Source organism: Theropithecus gelada, chromosome 1, assembly GCF_003255815.1.
Source record: "Theropithecus gelada isolate Dixy chromosome 1, Tgel_1.0, whole genome shotgun sequence".
Classification (NCBI taxonomy): domain Eukaryota; kingdom Metazoa; phylum Chordata; class Mammalia; order Primates; family Cercopithecidae; genus Theropithecus; species Theropithecus gelada.
Genome location: NC_037668.1, coordinates 21,302,961 through 21,316,554, shown reverse-complemented (window position 1 = coordinate 21,316,554; position 13,594 = coordinate 21,302,961). Strand labels below are relative to the sequence as shown.

The window sequence follows — 13,594 nt, the reverse complement described above, 5'->3', positions numbered from 1 at the left end:
TTTACCTGTAAAATGAGGGGGTTGAAAGTATTTTTCCAGCTTTTGACATTCTGTTTTTATTTTTATTATTATTTTTTTAGTCTCCGTGGATTCCAGACATTCTGTATTTCTAGAAAAGTGGAAATAACATCATTTTAGGAGTCATTCATTCATTCATTAATTCGCTCATTCAAAAAGCATGTATTGAATTATTGAACATCTGTTACACCCCAGGCAGCCTCCTGGACACTGGGTCAATGCATTATTAGCTAGAATTAGGAGACTTAATACCTGATTCTCCTTGATAGCTGTCTGTGTACCATTGTGAAATCACCTACTCAGCTGAGCCAGAACTTTGTCCTGTGCAAACTGGAATATGATATAATAATCTCATAGTTTATTGTGGAGACCACGTCACCTAAGAAAATGTGAGAGCATTTTGTAAAATGTAGAATATTGTACATATATGAATAATTACTGTAGCCTGAGTCCAAGACTGCCTTAGCAACCTCCACCTCCCGGGTTCAAGCGATTCTCCTGCCTCAGCCTCCGGAGTAGCTGCGATTACAGGCGTGTGCCACCACGCCCAGCTAATTTTGTATATTTAGTAGAGACGAGGGTTCATCATGTTAGCCAGGCTGATCTCGAACTCCTGACTTCAGGTAATCCGCCCTCCTCCGTCTCCCAAAGTGCTGGGATTACCGGCGTGAGCCATGGCGCCCGGCCCCTAAATTAGCTGTTAATCTAAACCACTGAACCTTAACCTCATTTTTGAGTAGGCTAACTCCATGGGCAGAGAAAGTCAAGTAGTGCCTTTAAATTTTTTTGCCAATAACTGACGCACTACCGCTGTGGCTTCACTCTGCCCGCAAATGGGATGGCGCATAGTGTTAGGCGCATGCTCCTTGATGCCCTGCGGCGCGGCGCTCCTAGGCTCGGGGACGCGCACGCAATTCGCTGTCGTTGGCTGACTTCCGGTGGTGCCAAACCCGTTTCCGCGGAATCAGGCCGGCAGGTGAGGGTACAGGTTTATGTGTGGTGGGGTGGGAAGAGGCAGGTGGGAGCTGGGACACCTGGGCGAACGATGTCCAGGACGAGAGGGTCCGGTCTGAGGGTGGGCGCGGGGTGCGTAGCGGAAGTTAAGGGCGTGAAGGTCTCTAGTTGGGAATGGGGATTGGGGCCAGCCCTGGGCACCGAGGTGGAAGCGCGGTTAGGACGCCTTTTGAAAATGTTTTCCTAGGAGAGGGCCGTGCCGGGGCTGCCTCCACATTGGCATTCATTCACCCTGCTGGTCCGACTTGGGTTCCCAAAAAAGCGGACTCTGTCGAGCTACTGTTGTGTTTGAAGTGCCTGGAGCTGAAGTAGCTGTCTTTTTTCCTTTTTTTTCTTTCTTTCTTTTTCTTTTGTTTTCCTTTTTTTGATCTCAGTAATTATCTGTGAAATTAAAGAGTTGCCCTGGCTACTCCCATTCTATTTCTCATCCAGTCACCACCATCTCTCACAGGAATCTAACGAAATCTTCATGTTTTATTAAGCTTTAATGACTAAGGACGTCAGTTGATTGAGGGGATGGAGAATCTCCCCTAATGTCTTGGAGAAACAGAAGGGAGGTTTAAAACTAACTATAGGTCGGGCGCGGTGGCTCATGCCTATAATTCTAGCACTTTGGGAGGCTGAGGTGGGAGGATCGCTTGAGGCCAGGAGTTTGAGACCAGTCTGGGTAATAAATTGAGACCCCGTCTCTACAAAAAAAAACAAAAAACAAAAAACAAAAAACATCGCTGAGGGTTGTGGCAAGTGCCTGTAGTCCCGGCTACTTGGGAGGCTGAGGCCAGAGGGTCATTGGAGCCCAGGAGTCTGAGGCTGCAGTGACTAGGATCTTGCCACTGCACTCCGATCTGGGCAACAGAGCGAGACCTTGTCTCTGGAGAGAAAGAGAGAAAAGAAAGAAAGAGAAATCTAACCTTAGACTCTTAGAGTTACAAAGAACTTTTGTTTTTCAGTTCTCTAGTTCCAGCTTTCATCTAGTACTCTGATAAGTGGACATTCAGGCTTTGCTTGAACATTGCCAGTGATCTGACACAAGGCGGCTTATTCTATTGTTGGATCTATTTATGACAGTAAAGTTTTCCTGGGTAATAAGATGTCTTTTTTTTTTTTTTTTTTTTTGAGACAGAGTCTTGCTCTGTTGCCCAGGGTGGAGTGCAGTGGCATGATCTTGGCTCACTGCAACCTCCACCTCCTGGGTTCAAGTGATTCTCCTGCTTCAGCCTCCCGAGAAGCTGGGACTACAGGTGCCCACCACCACGCCTGGCTAATTTTTGTATTTTTTAGTAGAGACAAGATTTCACCGTATTGACCAGGCTGGTCTCAAACTCCTGACCTTGTGATCCGCCCGCCTTGGCCTTCCAAAGTGTTGGGATTACAGGTGTGAGCCACTGCACCCAGCCACCATCAGTTTTTATATAATGCTTAACACTTGGCCCAAATGCTGCACAGAATAAGTTGTTTAACCTCTGTTTCATTTATTATTCAGGGAGCTTTCACTGAGTATCTACAATATTCAGTGACATGTGGAGTATCTACAATACCCAAATACTGAACTGGTGCAGTGGCTTGGATGGAACCGTAATCCCAATGACTTGGGAGGCTGAGGTGGGAGCGTTGCTTGAGCCCAGGAGGTCGAGGCTGCCGCGAACTATGTTCATGCCATTGCAATGCAGCCTGGGTGACAGAGCAATACCTTGTTCCAAAAAAAACCCAGATACTGCTGGATGTTAGGGATATGAGTTGAAATAATCCTGTTTCTCAAAAAGCTCATAGTTTTGGAGGAAGCAGACGAGAAACAGAAAGACGAGAAACCATTACAAAACTGATAAGTATTGTAAAAGAGGTTTGCAAACAGGTACTAAAAGAACATAGAGGATACCCTCTGGTTTAGGTCAGTAGTGCCCTTAAAATGTGATAACTAGAATTGAAGCAAAAAGCCAAGAAGTAACATAGCACAGAGGATAGTAGGACTCTCATCTTCCTTGTTTCAACACAAAATTTGTTAATATAGCCTAACCTTTTCTTTTTTTTTTTTTTTTTTGAGATGGAGTTTTACTCTTGTCGCCCAGGCTGGAGTACAATGATGAGCGATTTTGGCTCATGGCAGCCTCCACGTCCAGGTTCAAGTGATTGTCCTGCCTCAGCCTCTGGAGTAGTTGAGATCACAGGCGTGCACCACCATGCCTGGCTAATTTTGTATTTTTAGTAGAGACAAGGTTTCTCCATGTTGGTCAGGCTGGTCTCGAACTCCTGACCTCAGGTGATCTGCCCACCTCGGTCTCCCAAAGTGCTGGGATTACAGACGTGAGCCAACACCCGGCCAACATAGCCTAACCTTTTAAACAGTCACACTTTGCTTTTGATTTGTTTCCGTTAATGGAAATACCTGTTTATTAAAACAGCAATAGCAAACATGTATTGATCATTTACCATCTAATGAAGTGGATGCTACTATATTCCATTTTATAGCTGAAAAAACTGAGATTCAGGATGAGTAACTCACACAAGGTCATAAAGCTGGAGAGAAGGTGACTCGGGAAACATCCAGACAGTCTGACTCCATAGTTTATTCTCAGCATCATGCTAGTCTACCACCCTGATGGTAATAATAACAATGTTTATTAATCTCTTACCCTTTAATTCTTGTAACAATTCTATGAAGTAAGAGCAATAATTTTTTACTGTTGAGGGTACTGAAGACTTGCAAAGTTAAATCACTTGGCCAAGGTAACAGTAGTCCATCAGTAGTAATCAGTAGAGTTGAGATTTGAACTCAGTCACTTAACCGCTGTCTCTCAGCTTCCACCTAAAGGGAAATTGTGCGTTTGGTGTGAAGTATTGTGTTCGTGATTGAACATGAATAAATGAAAAGATAATTGAGTAAATGTTACTACGATTAATTAATATGAAGGCAGTAAGAACTTGTTTTTATTCTTTCAGAATGGAACAAAAGTGGGACTTTTAAAATGTTGCCCTGTAAGAAGAGAAGAACTACAGTGACAGAGTCCCTGCAGCATAAAGGCAATCAGGAGGAAAACAACGTAGACCTAGAATCAGCTGTTAAAGCAGAATCTGACCAGGTTAAGGACTTGAGGTCGGTGTCACTGTCCTGGGATCCAAGTCATGGCAGAGTAGCTGGCTTCGAAGTACAATCTGTGCAGGATGCAGGAAATCAGCTTGGTATGGAGGATACATCTCTGAGCTCTGGGATGCTCACCCAGGACACAAATGTACCAATTCTAGAAAGTGTTGATGTTGCCATCTCTCAGGGAATCACCCTACCTTCCTTGGAGTCTTTTCACCCCCTTAATATACACATTGGTAAAGGAAAACTCCAGGCTACTGGCTCAAAAAGAGGGAAAAAAATTACACTGAGGCCTGGGCCAGTTACCCAAGAAGACAGACGTGATCATCCTATCCTAAAGGAGCCTTTTTCAGAAGAGCCTAGTGAAGAAGTCAAGGAAGAAGGAGGTAAGGTATAAAAGGTCTCTAGGTTACATTCTTGTCAATACCTCTTTGCCATTGCTGTTTCTGGGCGCCTTTACAGAGTAGTATTTCTGAAAGGGGATATTGATTTGGTACGGAATTAGAACTGTTGTGTTTCTAAGGGTCAGCAGTTAACTAGTTTTTTTCATGAGACAGAATCTTGCTCTGTCACTGGGCTAGAGTGCAATGGTGGGATCTCGACTCACTGCAGCCTCCACCTCCTGGGTTCAAGCGATTCTCCTGCCTCAGCCTCCCAAGTATCTGGGATTACAGGCATCTGCCACCACTCCTGGCTAATTTTGTATTTTTAGTAGAGACGGGGTTTCACCACATTGGTCAGGCTGGTCTCAGAACTCCTGACCTCAGGTGATCCATTCGCCTTGGCCTCCTAGAGTGCTGGGATTATAGGTGTGAGCCGCTGTGCCTGGCCAGCAGTGAACTTTAGGAATGAATATAGACTTTCCTTTCCCCTCCCATTCCCTATATCCACTTCTGTATCCCTTTCATTCCATTCTCTCATCCTTTATTTGGTGTGTCTGGAGATGTGTATGGTCTTTTGTGATTGGGCAGCAGCTTAAAGGGGGAGACTACTGCCTGGGACACTGGGAAAGGCTCTACTGAGATGAATGACCCTTCCAATTTGAAGGATGAATTGCGGTTTGACAGAAAATGGTATGGGCACATAGGCCGAGAACAGTACACAAAGATACACTGGCAGAAGAGGATGGTGACATGGTTGCTTGGAAGAGGTGGTGGGAGATGACTTCTTTTTTTGTTTGTTTTTTTTTTTGAGACGGAGTCTCTCTCTGTCGCCCAGGCTGGAGTGCAGTGGTGTCATCTTGGCTCACTGCAACCTCTGCCTCCCGTGTTCAAGTGATTCCCTTGCTTCAGCCTCACGCATAGCTGGGATTACAGGTGCCCGCCACCATGTCCGGCTAATTTTTGTATTTTTATTAGAGACAGGGTTTCCCCATGTTGGCCAGGCTGGTCTCAAACTCCTGACCTCAGGTGATCCACCTACCTTGGCCTCACAAAGTGCTGGGATTATAGGCGTGAGCCACCGCGCCCTACTAAGATGACTTTAGAGTAGTAGATTGTGCTAAGATTGTGAAGGGTTTTGTTTTTCATACCAAGGCATTTGAGCTTTTCCTGTAGGTAGGTGATAGTCATTTAAACGGCTAAGCAGAACACATTTATGCTTTAGAAAAGATACCAACTTCTCTTATTCATTTTTTTTTTTTTTTTTTGGAGACAGATTCTCACTCTGTCACCCAGGCTGGAGTACAGTGGTATGATCTCGGTTCACTGCAACCTCCACCTCCCCTATTCAAGTGATTCTCTTGCCTCAGCCTCCTGAGTAGCTAGTATTACAGGCGCCTGCCACCATGCTCAGCTAATTTTTGTATTTTTAGTGGAAATGGGGTTTCACCGGGTTAGCCAGCCTAGTCTTGAGCTCCGAACCTCAGGTGATCCACCTGCCTTAGCCTCCCAAAGTGCTGGGATTACAGGCATGAGCCACCACACCTGGCCGAGATTGTGAAGGGTTTTTCATATTAAGGCATTTGAGCTTTTCCTGTAGGTAGGTAGGTGATTTTTTTCTTTTTTTTGAGCTCTGTTGCCAGGCTGGAGTGCAGTGGCACTATCTCGTCTCACTGCAACGTCTGCCTCCTGGGTTCAAGCAATTTTTCTACCTCAGCCTCCCAAGTAGCTGGGACTACAGGCGCATGCTGCCATGCTCAGCTATTTTTTTTTTTTGTATTTTAGTTGAGACAGGGTTTCACCATGCTGGCCAATCTGGTCTCGAACTCCTGACCTCGGGATCTGCCGACCTCAGCCTCTCAAAGTGCTAGGATTACAGGCGTGAGCCACCGCACCTGGCCTATTCATTCATTTTGACTGTTAAGATGTTTTCCTTTTTGCCAAATTTTAAGTCCACTTGAGTCTCGCTCTGTGGCCCAGGCTGGAGTGCAGTGGCGCCATCTCAGCCACTGCAAGCTCCGCCTCCCGGGTTCACGCTGTTCTCCTGCCTCAGCCTCCTGAGTAGCTGGGACTACAGGCACCCGCCACTATGCCCGGCTAATTTTTTTTACTTTTAGTAGAGACGGGGTTTCACTGCGTTAGCCAGGATGGTCTCGATCTCCTGACCTTGTGATCCGCCCACCTTGGCCTCCCAAAGTGCTGAGATTAACAGGCGTGAGCTGCCTGGCCTTAAGTCCACTTGTTCTTATTTTGTCCTACTGGTACCTTTTCAGCATGTGGTGTTTTATTGTGTCTTGTGTGTGTTTATATTGAAGAATTTTATGTTTCTGACCCTGCTGTGTTTGAAAACTGATGGAGTGCCCAAGATGAGGGAGTTTAGCATTAATCTTGATGGTGTACTGTGTTAGTCATGCCCTCTCTGGCATGAGCTGCCTGAAGCACATTGTCAAAGATGAAAGCTCTTTTGGGGAAAAGTGCTCTCCTGTGAAATCATCCCTTGTCATAGCATATTACTATATATCTACAACCTTATTCACAGTAGCTTGCATTGTTGTATTGCTTTTGGGACACCTGTGTTTTATCTGGAAATGTAGATAGAAATAGCAGTATTTTTTTTTTTTGTATGTATTACATATTGTTTCACTGCTAATCTTCTACACAATTTTTTTAGAATAAAAAAGGGTAAATAGCTTGTGCCATTTCGCTAATTACATAGATTTGACTTTTGATCACAAATAAAAAATAAAACAAGGCAGGACATTGTCCTGCACATAGTTGATGTGGACAAATACTTTTTATTACTTTGAAATTCTTATTTTGATAGTTTTCTACTTAATAAGGCAAGTGTGTAAGCCTCAGTCTTTTTGAGTTCTCATTATTTAGACATAAGGAAAGGAGAAATGAAGGTTTTTCTTTATTCTCCCCATGCCTTTCCTTTTTTTCTCTTTTATTATTTTTTTTATTTGTTTTTTTTTTTTTTTTTTTTTGAGACGGAGTCTCACTGTGTCTCCCAGGCTGGAGTGCAGTGGCGCGATCTCGGCTCACTGCAAGCTCCGCCCCCCGGGTTCACGCCATTCTCCCGCCTCAGCCTCCCAAGTAGCTGGAACTACAGGCGCCCGCTACCGCGCCCGGCTAGTTTTTTGTATTTTTAGTAGAGACGGGGTTTCACCATGTTAGCCAGGATAGTCTCGATCTCCTGACCTTGTGATCCACCCGCCTCGGCCTCCCAAAGTGCTGGGATTACAGGCTTGAGCCACCGCGCCCGGCCTATTCTTTTTTTTAAAAAGTAAGAGCAGAGTATACTAGATGAGGACAACTTAAGGTGATACTGGAATTTAGGTGTTTTTACTGGAAAAAAGGCATTTCCTTTGTGATGGTTTAAAGAAAATAGTAAGGAGATAAGAATCAGTTCAACTACTTAATTCAGGAAGTCAGGAGAGATATATACAAAGCATAGGAGGGAATCAAGTTTTCTTGCTTTTTTTTTTCTTTTTTTTGAGACAGAGTCTCATTCTGTCGCCCAGGCTGAAGTGCAGTGGCCCCATCTTGACTCACTGCAACCTCTGCCTCCTGGGTTCAAGCAATTCTCCTGCCTCAGCCTCCCGAGTAGCTGGGATTACAGGCGTGTATCACCATGTTTGGCTGATTTTTGTATTTTAGTAGAAACGGGGTTTCACCATGTTGGTCAGGCTGGTTTCAAACTTCTTTTTTTTGAGACGGAGTCTCGCTCTGTCGCCCAGGCTGGAGTGCAATGGTGCGATCTCAGCTCATTGCAAGCTCCGCCTCCCGGGTTCATGCCATTCTCCTGCCTCAGCCTCCCGAGTAGCTAGGACTATAGGCGCCCGCCACCACGCTCGGCTAATTTTTTGTATTTTTAGTAAAGATGGGGTTTCACCGTGTTAGCCAGGATGGTCTCGATCTCCTGACCTCATGATCCGCCTGCCTCGGCTTCCCAAAGTGCTGGGATTACAGGCTTGAGCCACTGCACCCGGCCTCAAAGTTTTTCAAGAGCCATGAAGGATCTCCCTAGACCGGAACATGGGAGGACGTGGGGCTGAGGCTTCTGTAGTCACTGTGCCTTCCATTACGCTGGTGGTAGACTTTTAGTAGGTGCTCAATAAATCAATCATTTTGAGTGACTGAGACCAACTTTGGGGTAAGGATTTTGTTTTTTTCCTGCTGAGACAGAGTGTTACTCTGTTGCCCAGGCTGGAGTGCGATGGTGTGATCTCGGCTCATTCCAGCCTCTGCCTCCCAGGTTCAAGCGATTCTCTTGCTTCAGCCTCCCGAATAGCTGGGATTACAGGTGGCTACCACCACATACAGCTATTTTTGCATTTTTAGTAGAGACAGGGTTTTACCATGTTTGCCAGGCTGGTCTCGAACTCGTGACCTGAGGTGACCTGCCCGCCTCGGCCTCTCAGAGTGCTGGGATTACAGTCATGAGCCACTGCACCCAGCCCAGAAATACTATTAGTAGTAGTATTATACAACTTCCTTGTATGATAAAAGACTCCACAAAAAGTATTCAACATGAATTATGATAATTCTGTAGTTTTAGTAAGCCATTGCAGTAACCTATAAAACACATTTTGATGTCTAACTTTATCTGTCAGATTTTTTTTTTGTCTGAAAATGACAGATCCTTTGTTCTGAGTTTTGATTTAAAACATATAATCTCTTTATCTGTGTGACATTTAAAAGAAGCAGAAGACATAGTTCTAACCTCAGGAAGTTTAGAATCGTAATTGGGAAGACAACCATAAGCACATACTTTTTGGAATTGGAGCTTGAAGGATTCACAGGATTTGATAGATTGTTAGGGAAGAAGTGGAAGTAGAATAGCATATTCTGCAAACATGTAGAAATGCTGTGTTTGTGTGGGAGAGTGCTAAGGCTTCAGGTAGAAAGAGCAGATCCAGATTATAGAGAGCCTTGAAGCTTTCGCCTTAAGACCTTAAGATTTAGAATAGGATGCTGGCAGTAAGGGTAGAGAAGAATGGGTATACCATGGATACATTACAAAGAAATAATTAACACTGCTCAGAGATTGACATGTAAGATATCTGGAGTAGGGGATGGTGATGCATGCCTTCATGGGGAAAGTATTTAAGACTTTGAATTTGAGTTCAGATTTGGGTATGAGGTATGCAGGTGAACCTCAAAATTGGGGCTTAGCCCAAGGGGGTTCTTGGCTTTGTGCAAGGTTCATGAGCAAGCCAATAGAGAAAAAGGAAAGCAAGTTTATTAGAGCAGCAGAGTACAGGAAATGGCTGCCCCATAGACACAGCAATAGCAGCAGCCCTTGTGAATAGATAGCTATTGCTTGACTATATACTAAATAAGGGCAGGTTATTCATCAATATTCTAGAAAAGGGGCAGGGAGTTCCCAGAACCAAGAGATCCTCCCGTTTTAAACCATTTAAGGTAACTTCTAGGGGTTGCCATGGCATTTGTAAACTGTCGTGGCACTGGTGGGACTTTTCTTCTTTGTATGTATGTGTGTATGTATGTTTTTATTTATTTTTTATTTTTTTGAGACAGAGTCTCACTCTGTTGCCCAGGCTGGAGTGTAGTGGCACGATCTTGGCTCACCACAACCTCTGCCTCCTGGGTTCAAGCGATTCTCCTGCCTCAGCCTTTTGAGTACCTGGAACTACAGGCATGTACCACCATGCCCGGCTAATTTTTTTGTTGTTTTTTTTTTGAGACAGAGTCTCAGTCTGTTGCCCAGGCTGGAGTGCAGTGGCGCGATCTCAGTTCACTGCAACCTCCGCTTCCTGGGTTCAAGCGATTCTCCTGCCTCAGCCTCCTGAGTAGCTGGGGTTATAGGTACCCACCACCATGCCCAGCTAATTTTTGTGTTCTTAATAGAGACAGGGTTTCACCATGTTGGTCAGGCTGGTCTCAAACTCCTGACCTCGTGATCTGCTCTCTTCAGCCTCCCAAAGTGCTGGGATTACAGGCTTGAGGCACTGCACCTGGCTTTTTTTGTATTTTTAATTGAGATAGGGTTTCGCCATGTTGGCCAGGCTGGTCGTGAACTCCTGACCTCAGGTGATCTGCCTGCCTCAGCCTCCCAAAGTGCTGGGATTACAGACATGAGCCACCACGCCCGGCCCGTTTTTATTTTTTAAAACCAGTCCATTTAATTGTGTCTTTCAAGGTAAACAATATACGGAGCCTGGATCCCAAGCCTGAGAATGCTAGAGCTATGGGTCCAAAACTTGTGGTATTCTCAGAGTTCAGAAGGGTTAGAACTCATGGTGTTACGAGGCAGAGAACATACGGAATTTGTGTATTCCATTTAGCAATTTTGTAAATTACCAGAAACAGACCGAAAGAGTCTTTCAAGATGGGAAAAATTCAACTCCTGGTTTTGTTTTGTTTTGTTTTGTTTTGTTTGAGACATAGTTTTGCTCTTGTTTCCCAGGCTGGAGTGCAACGGCACAATCTCAATGGCCCCTCCTCAGTTCAAGCAATTCTTCTGCCTCAGCCTCCTGAGTAGCTGGGACTACAGCTCAGCTAATTTTGTGTGCCACCACGCTCAGCTAATTTTTGTATGTTTAGTAGAGATGGGGTTTCACCATGTTGGCCAGGCTGGTCTCAAACTCGTGACCTCAAGTCATCCACCCACCTTGGCCTCTCAAAGTACTGGGATTATAGGCGTGAGCCACCATGCCTGGCCCAGGACAGCTTTTTAACAAGCAGTTAAAGTGGAAAAGAACCCCCTAGTAGCACACTGATTTAGTTTATAAGATTTTAGTTTACAAATTAAAAAGTCTATATGGTTTACATTTTCTCCTTTTTCTCTTTATATCACTTTTTTCCTGTATCTTTCTCTTTGTCGTCTTTTGTATCCTTTTTTGCTTTCTTCTTTTTCCTGTCTGTCTTCTCTACATCCCAGTTGGCAATCTTGTTGATGAGGTTGTGCAGGGTGATCACAGAATGGATCGGCGAGGCCAAGTACACCACCACCATTTGGTTATTGGTCTTCGGTAAAAGGCCTCGACAAGGGCCGGGCACGGTGGTTCACGCCTGTATTCCCAGCACTTTGGGAGGCCGAGGAGGGTGGATCACCTGAGGTCAGGAGTTCAAGACCAGCCTGACCAATATGGAGAAACCCCGTCTCTACTAAAAATAGAAAATTAGCCAGGCATGGTGGCGCATGCCTGTAATCCCAACTACTCAGGAGGCTGAGGCAGGAGAATCGCTTGAACCTGGGAGGCAGAGGTTGCAGTGAGCCGAGATCACACCATTGCACTCCAGCCTGGGCAAAAAGAGTGAAACTCCGTCTCAAAAAAAAAAAAAAAGGCCTTGACAAACTCCAGTAGGCTGATGACTGGCAGCAGCTTGAAGACCTCCTGAAGCTGATAGATGATTTGGTGGTTGGTGGACAGTTTGCCTGTGGCAACTTTTTCCAGGTAGCTTCTGATACCCAGAAGCTTGGAGTTCAGTCCCTTCAAATCCAGGACCTGGTTTGTGATCCACTGGGAAAGAGTGCCCACTGTAGTGTCTTTGATGTCTTGTAGCAAGTGTTTAACTCCAATTTCCTTAGCTTCCTCTGCTCAAGTTTCACTGGTCACATGCTCAAATGTTTTCAAGGCTGAAGTTCCATCATCATAGATTTCTCCTGAAATATATGCTTCTATAGGCAGCCCTAAGTCCTTTGGCTTCATGTCACTAGTGACCAATACTGAGTTATGGCAGTATCTTTTCATGATTTCATTGAAGGCAGTGTCATTCTTGTGTAGTTTAGGGCCTGTGTGGTACCACCCAACTGTTCTTTCCCTGGCATTCATCCTCTTAAACATCCTATATGTGTTTTCCAAATAATCGTGGGCTAAAAAACAATCATCTGTGTCATCTTCATTAAAAGGGACTGCAGAACTGCTGGATACATCAAGTACTTTCATTTGCCATGACTGCAAAAGCACATGAAGAATGCATTTCTGTTTTCCAACCTTGCTGATTCTGTTGAAATGATCCACCACACTGAGCAGTATACCTGGGGGTGGACCACCACCTTCTGCATCACCAGGTCCAGCCTCATGATACACTCTGGCCACCAGGCCTGGCTCCCTGTGACCCACTGGAGTTTCTTTTAGCATGGAAATGCATTATAATTAGTGTGTAATAAGCAGTGAGAACAACCAAAGGTCACTTTTGTTGCCATCTTGGTTGTAACTGGTTTTGGCTGCTTTCTTTGCTGCATCCTGTTTTGATCAGGGTTTTGTTCTTGTTTTCTTCAGCAAGGGTCTCTGGCCAGTGCTTGGAAAACAAATCCTGCTTCTGTCCTACCTAACTCCCCACATTATATACTCCCCTTCAGTCTTAACAGGGTTGTAGAAGGGTGGAAGTCCATCTTCTGCAACTGCTTCCTGTTGTTTTTATGGGCATTGGTCCTGCCTAGCACTGGAGGAGTAAAAATCTCTTGATGCCTCATCTAAGGGATCAGAACAAGGATGTGTTGGAAGCCATGTGCTAGCATCATCTTCACATGGAAATTGTTGCAATCTAGAAGACACAAACTTTACAAGGAGGCTGTAGGAGGCAGGGCCAAAGACTGGTAGTTATAGGATAGCCACTAGAGGTCCTAAAAAGAGTAGAAACCAGGTGAGACTTGGGAGGGTGTTTTCTTTGTTGTTATTTTTTGGGTTTTTTTGAGACAGGATCTAGCTCTGTCACCAAGGCTGGAGTGCAGTGGTGTGATTGTGGCCCACTGCAGCTTCAACCTCCCAGGCTCAAGTGATCCTCCTGCCTTAGCCTCCTGAGTAGCTGGGAACACAGGTGTGTGCCAGCAACACCCAGCTGATTTTTAAATTTTTTTGTAGAGACAGTCTCACTATGTTGCCCGGGCTGGTCTTGACTCATCCTCCCACTTTAGCCTCCCACAGTACTGGTATTGCAGGCGTGAGCCACTGTGCCTGGCCAGGAGGGTACTTTTTATGGTCAACCAGATATAGCTGGGGTCAGTTCCCTGGTTATATATATGTAACCAGGTGGCTTGCTCTTAGAACTTTTGAGTGTTAACCTTAACCTGTCCAGAGTTGTTAATATATGTGCAGCGGGTCTTATTGATAACAGTGCAGACTCCACC

General features: G+C 45.0%; 1 protein-coding gene and 1 pseudogene across 1 annotated transcript in view; one reads left to right on the top strand and one right to left on the bottom strand.

Annotated features, from left to right (window-relative positions):
- Positions 1-886: 886 nt before the first annotated feature.
- GON4L (gon-4 like) overlaps positions 887-13,594 on the top strand; it is a 96,646-nt gene continuing 83,938 nt past the window's right edge. Inside the window, exons 1-2 of the mRNA XM_025378375.1 lie at positions 887-994; positions 3,970-4,500. Coding sequence (XP_025234160.1) covers positions 3,996-4,500 — 505 coding nt within the window. The 5' untranslated portion in view covers positions 887-994; positions 3,970-3,995. The remainder of the gene's footprint in view (positions 995-3,969; positions 4,501-13,594) is intronic.
- On the bottom strand, positions 11,287-12,547 carry LOC112631651 (annotated as a pseudogene).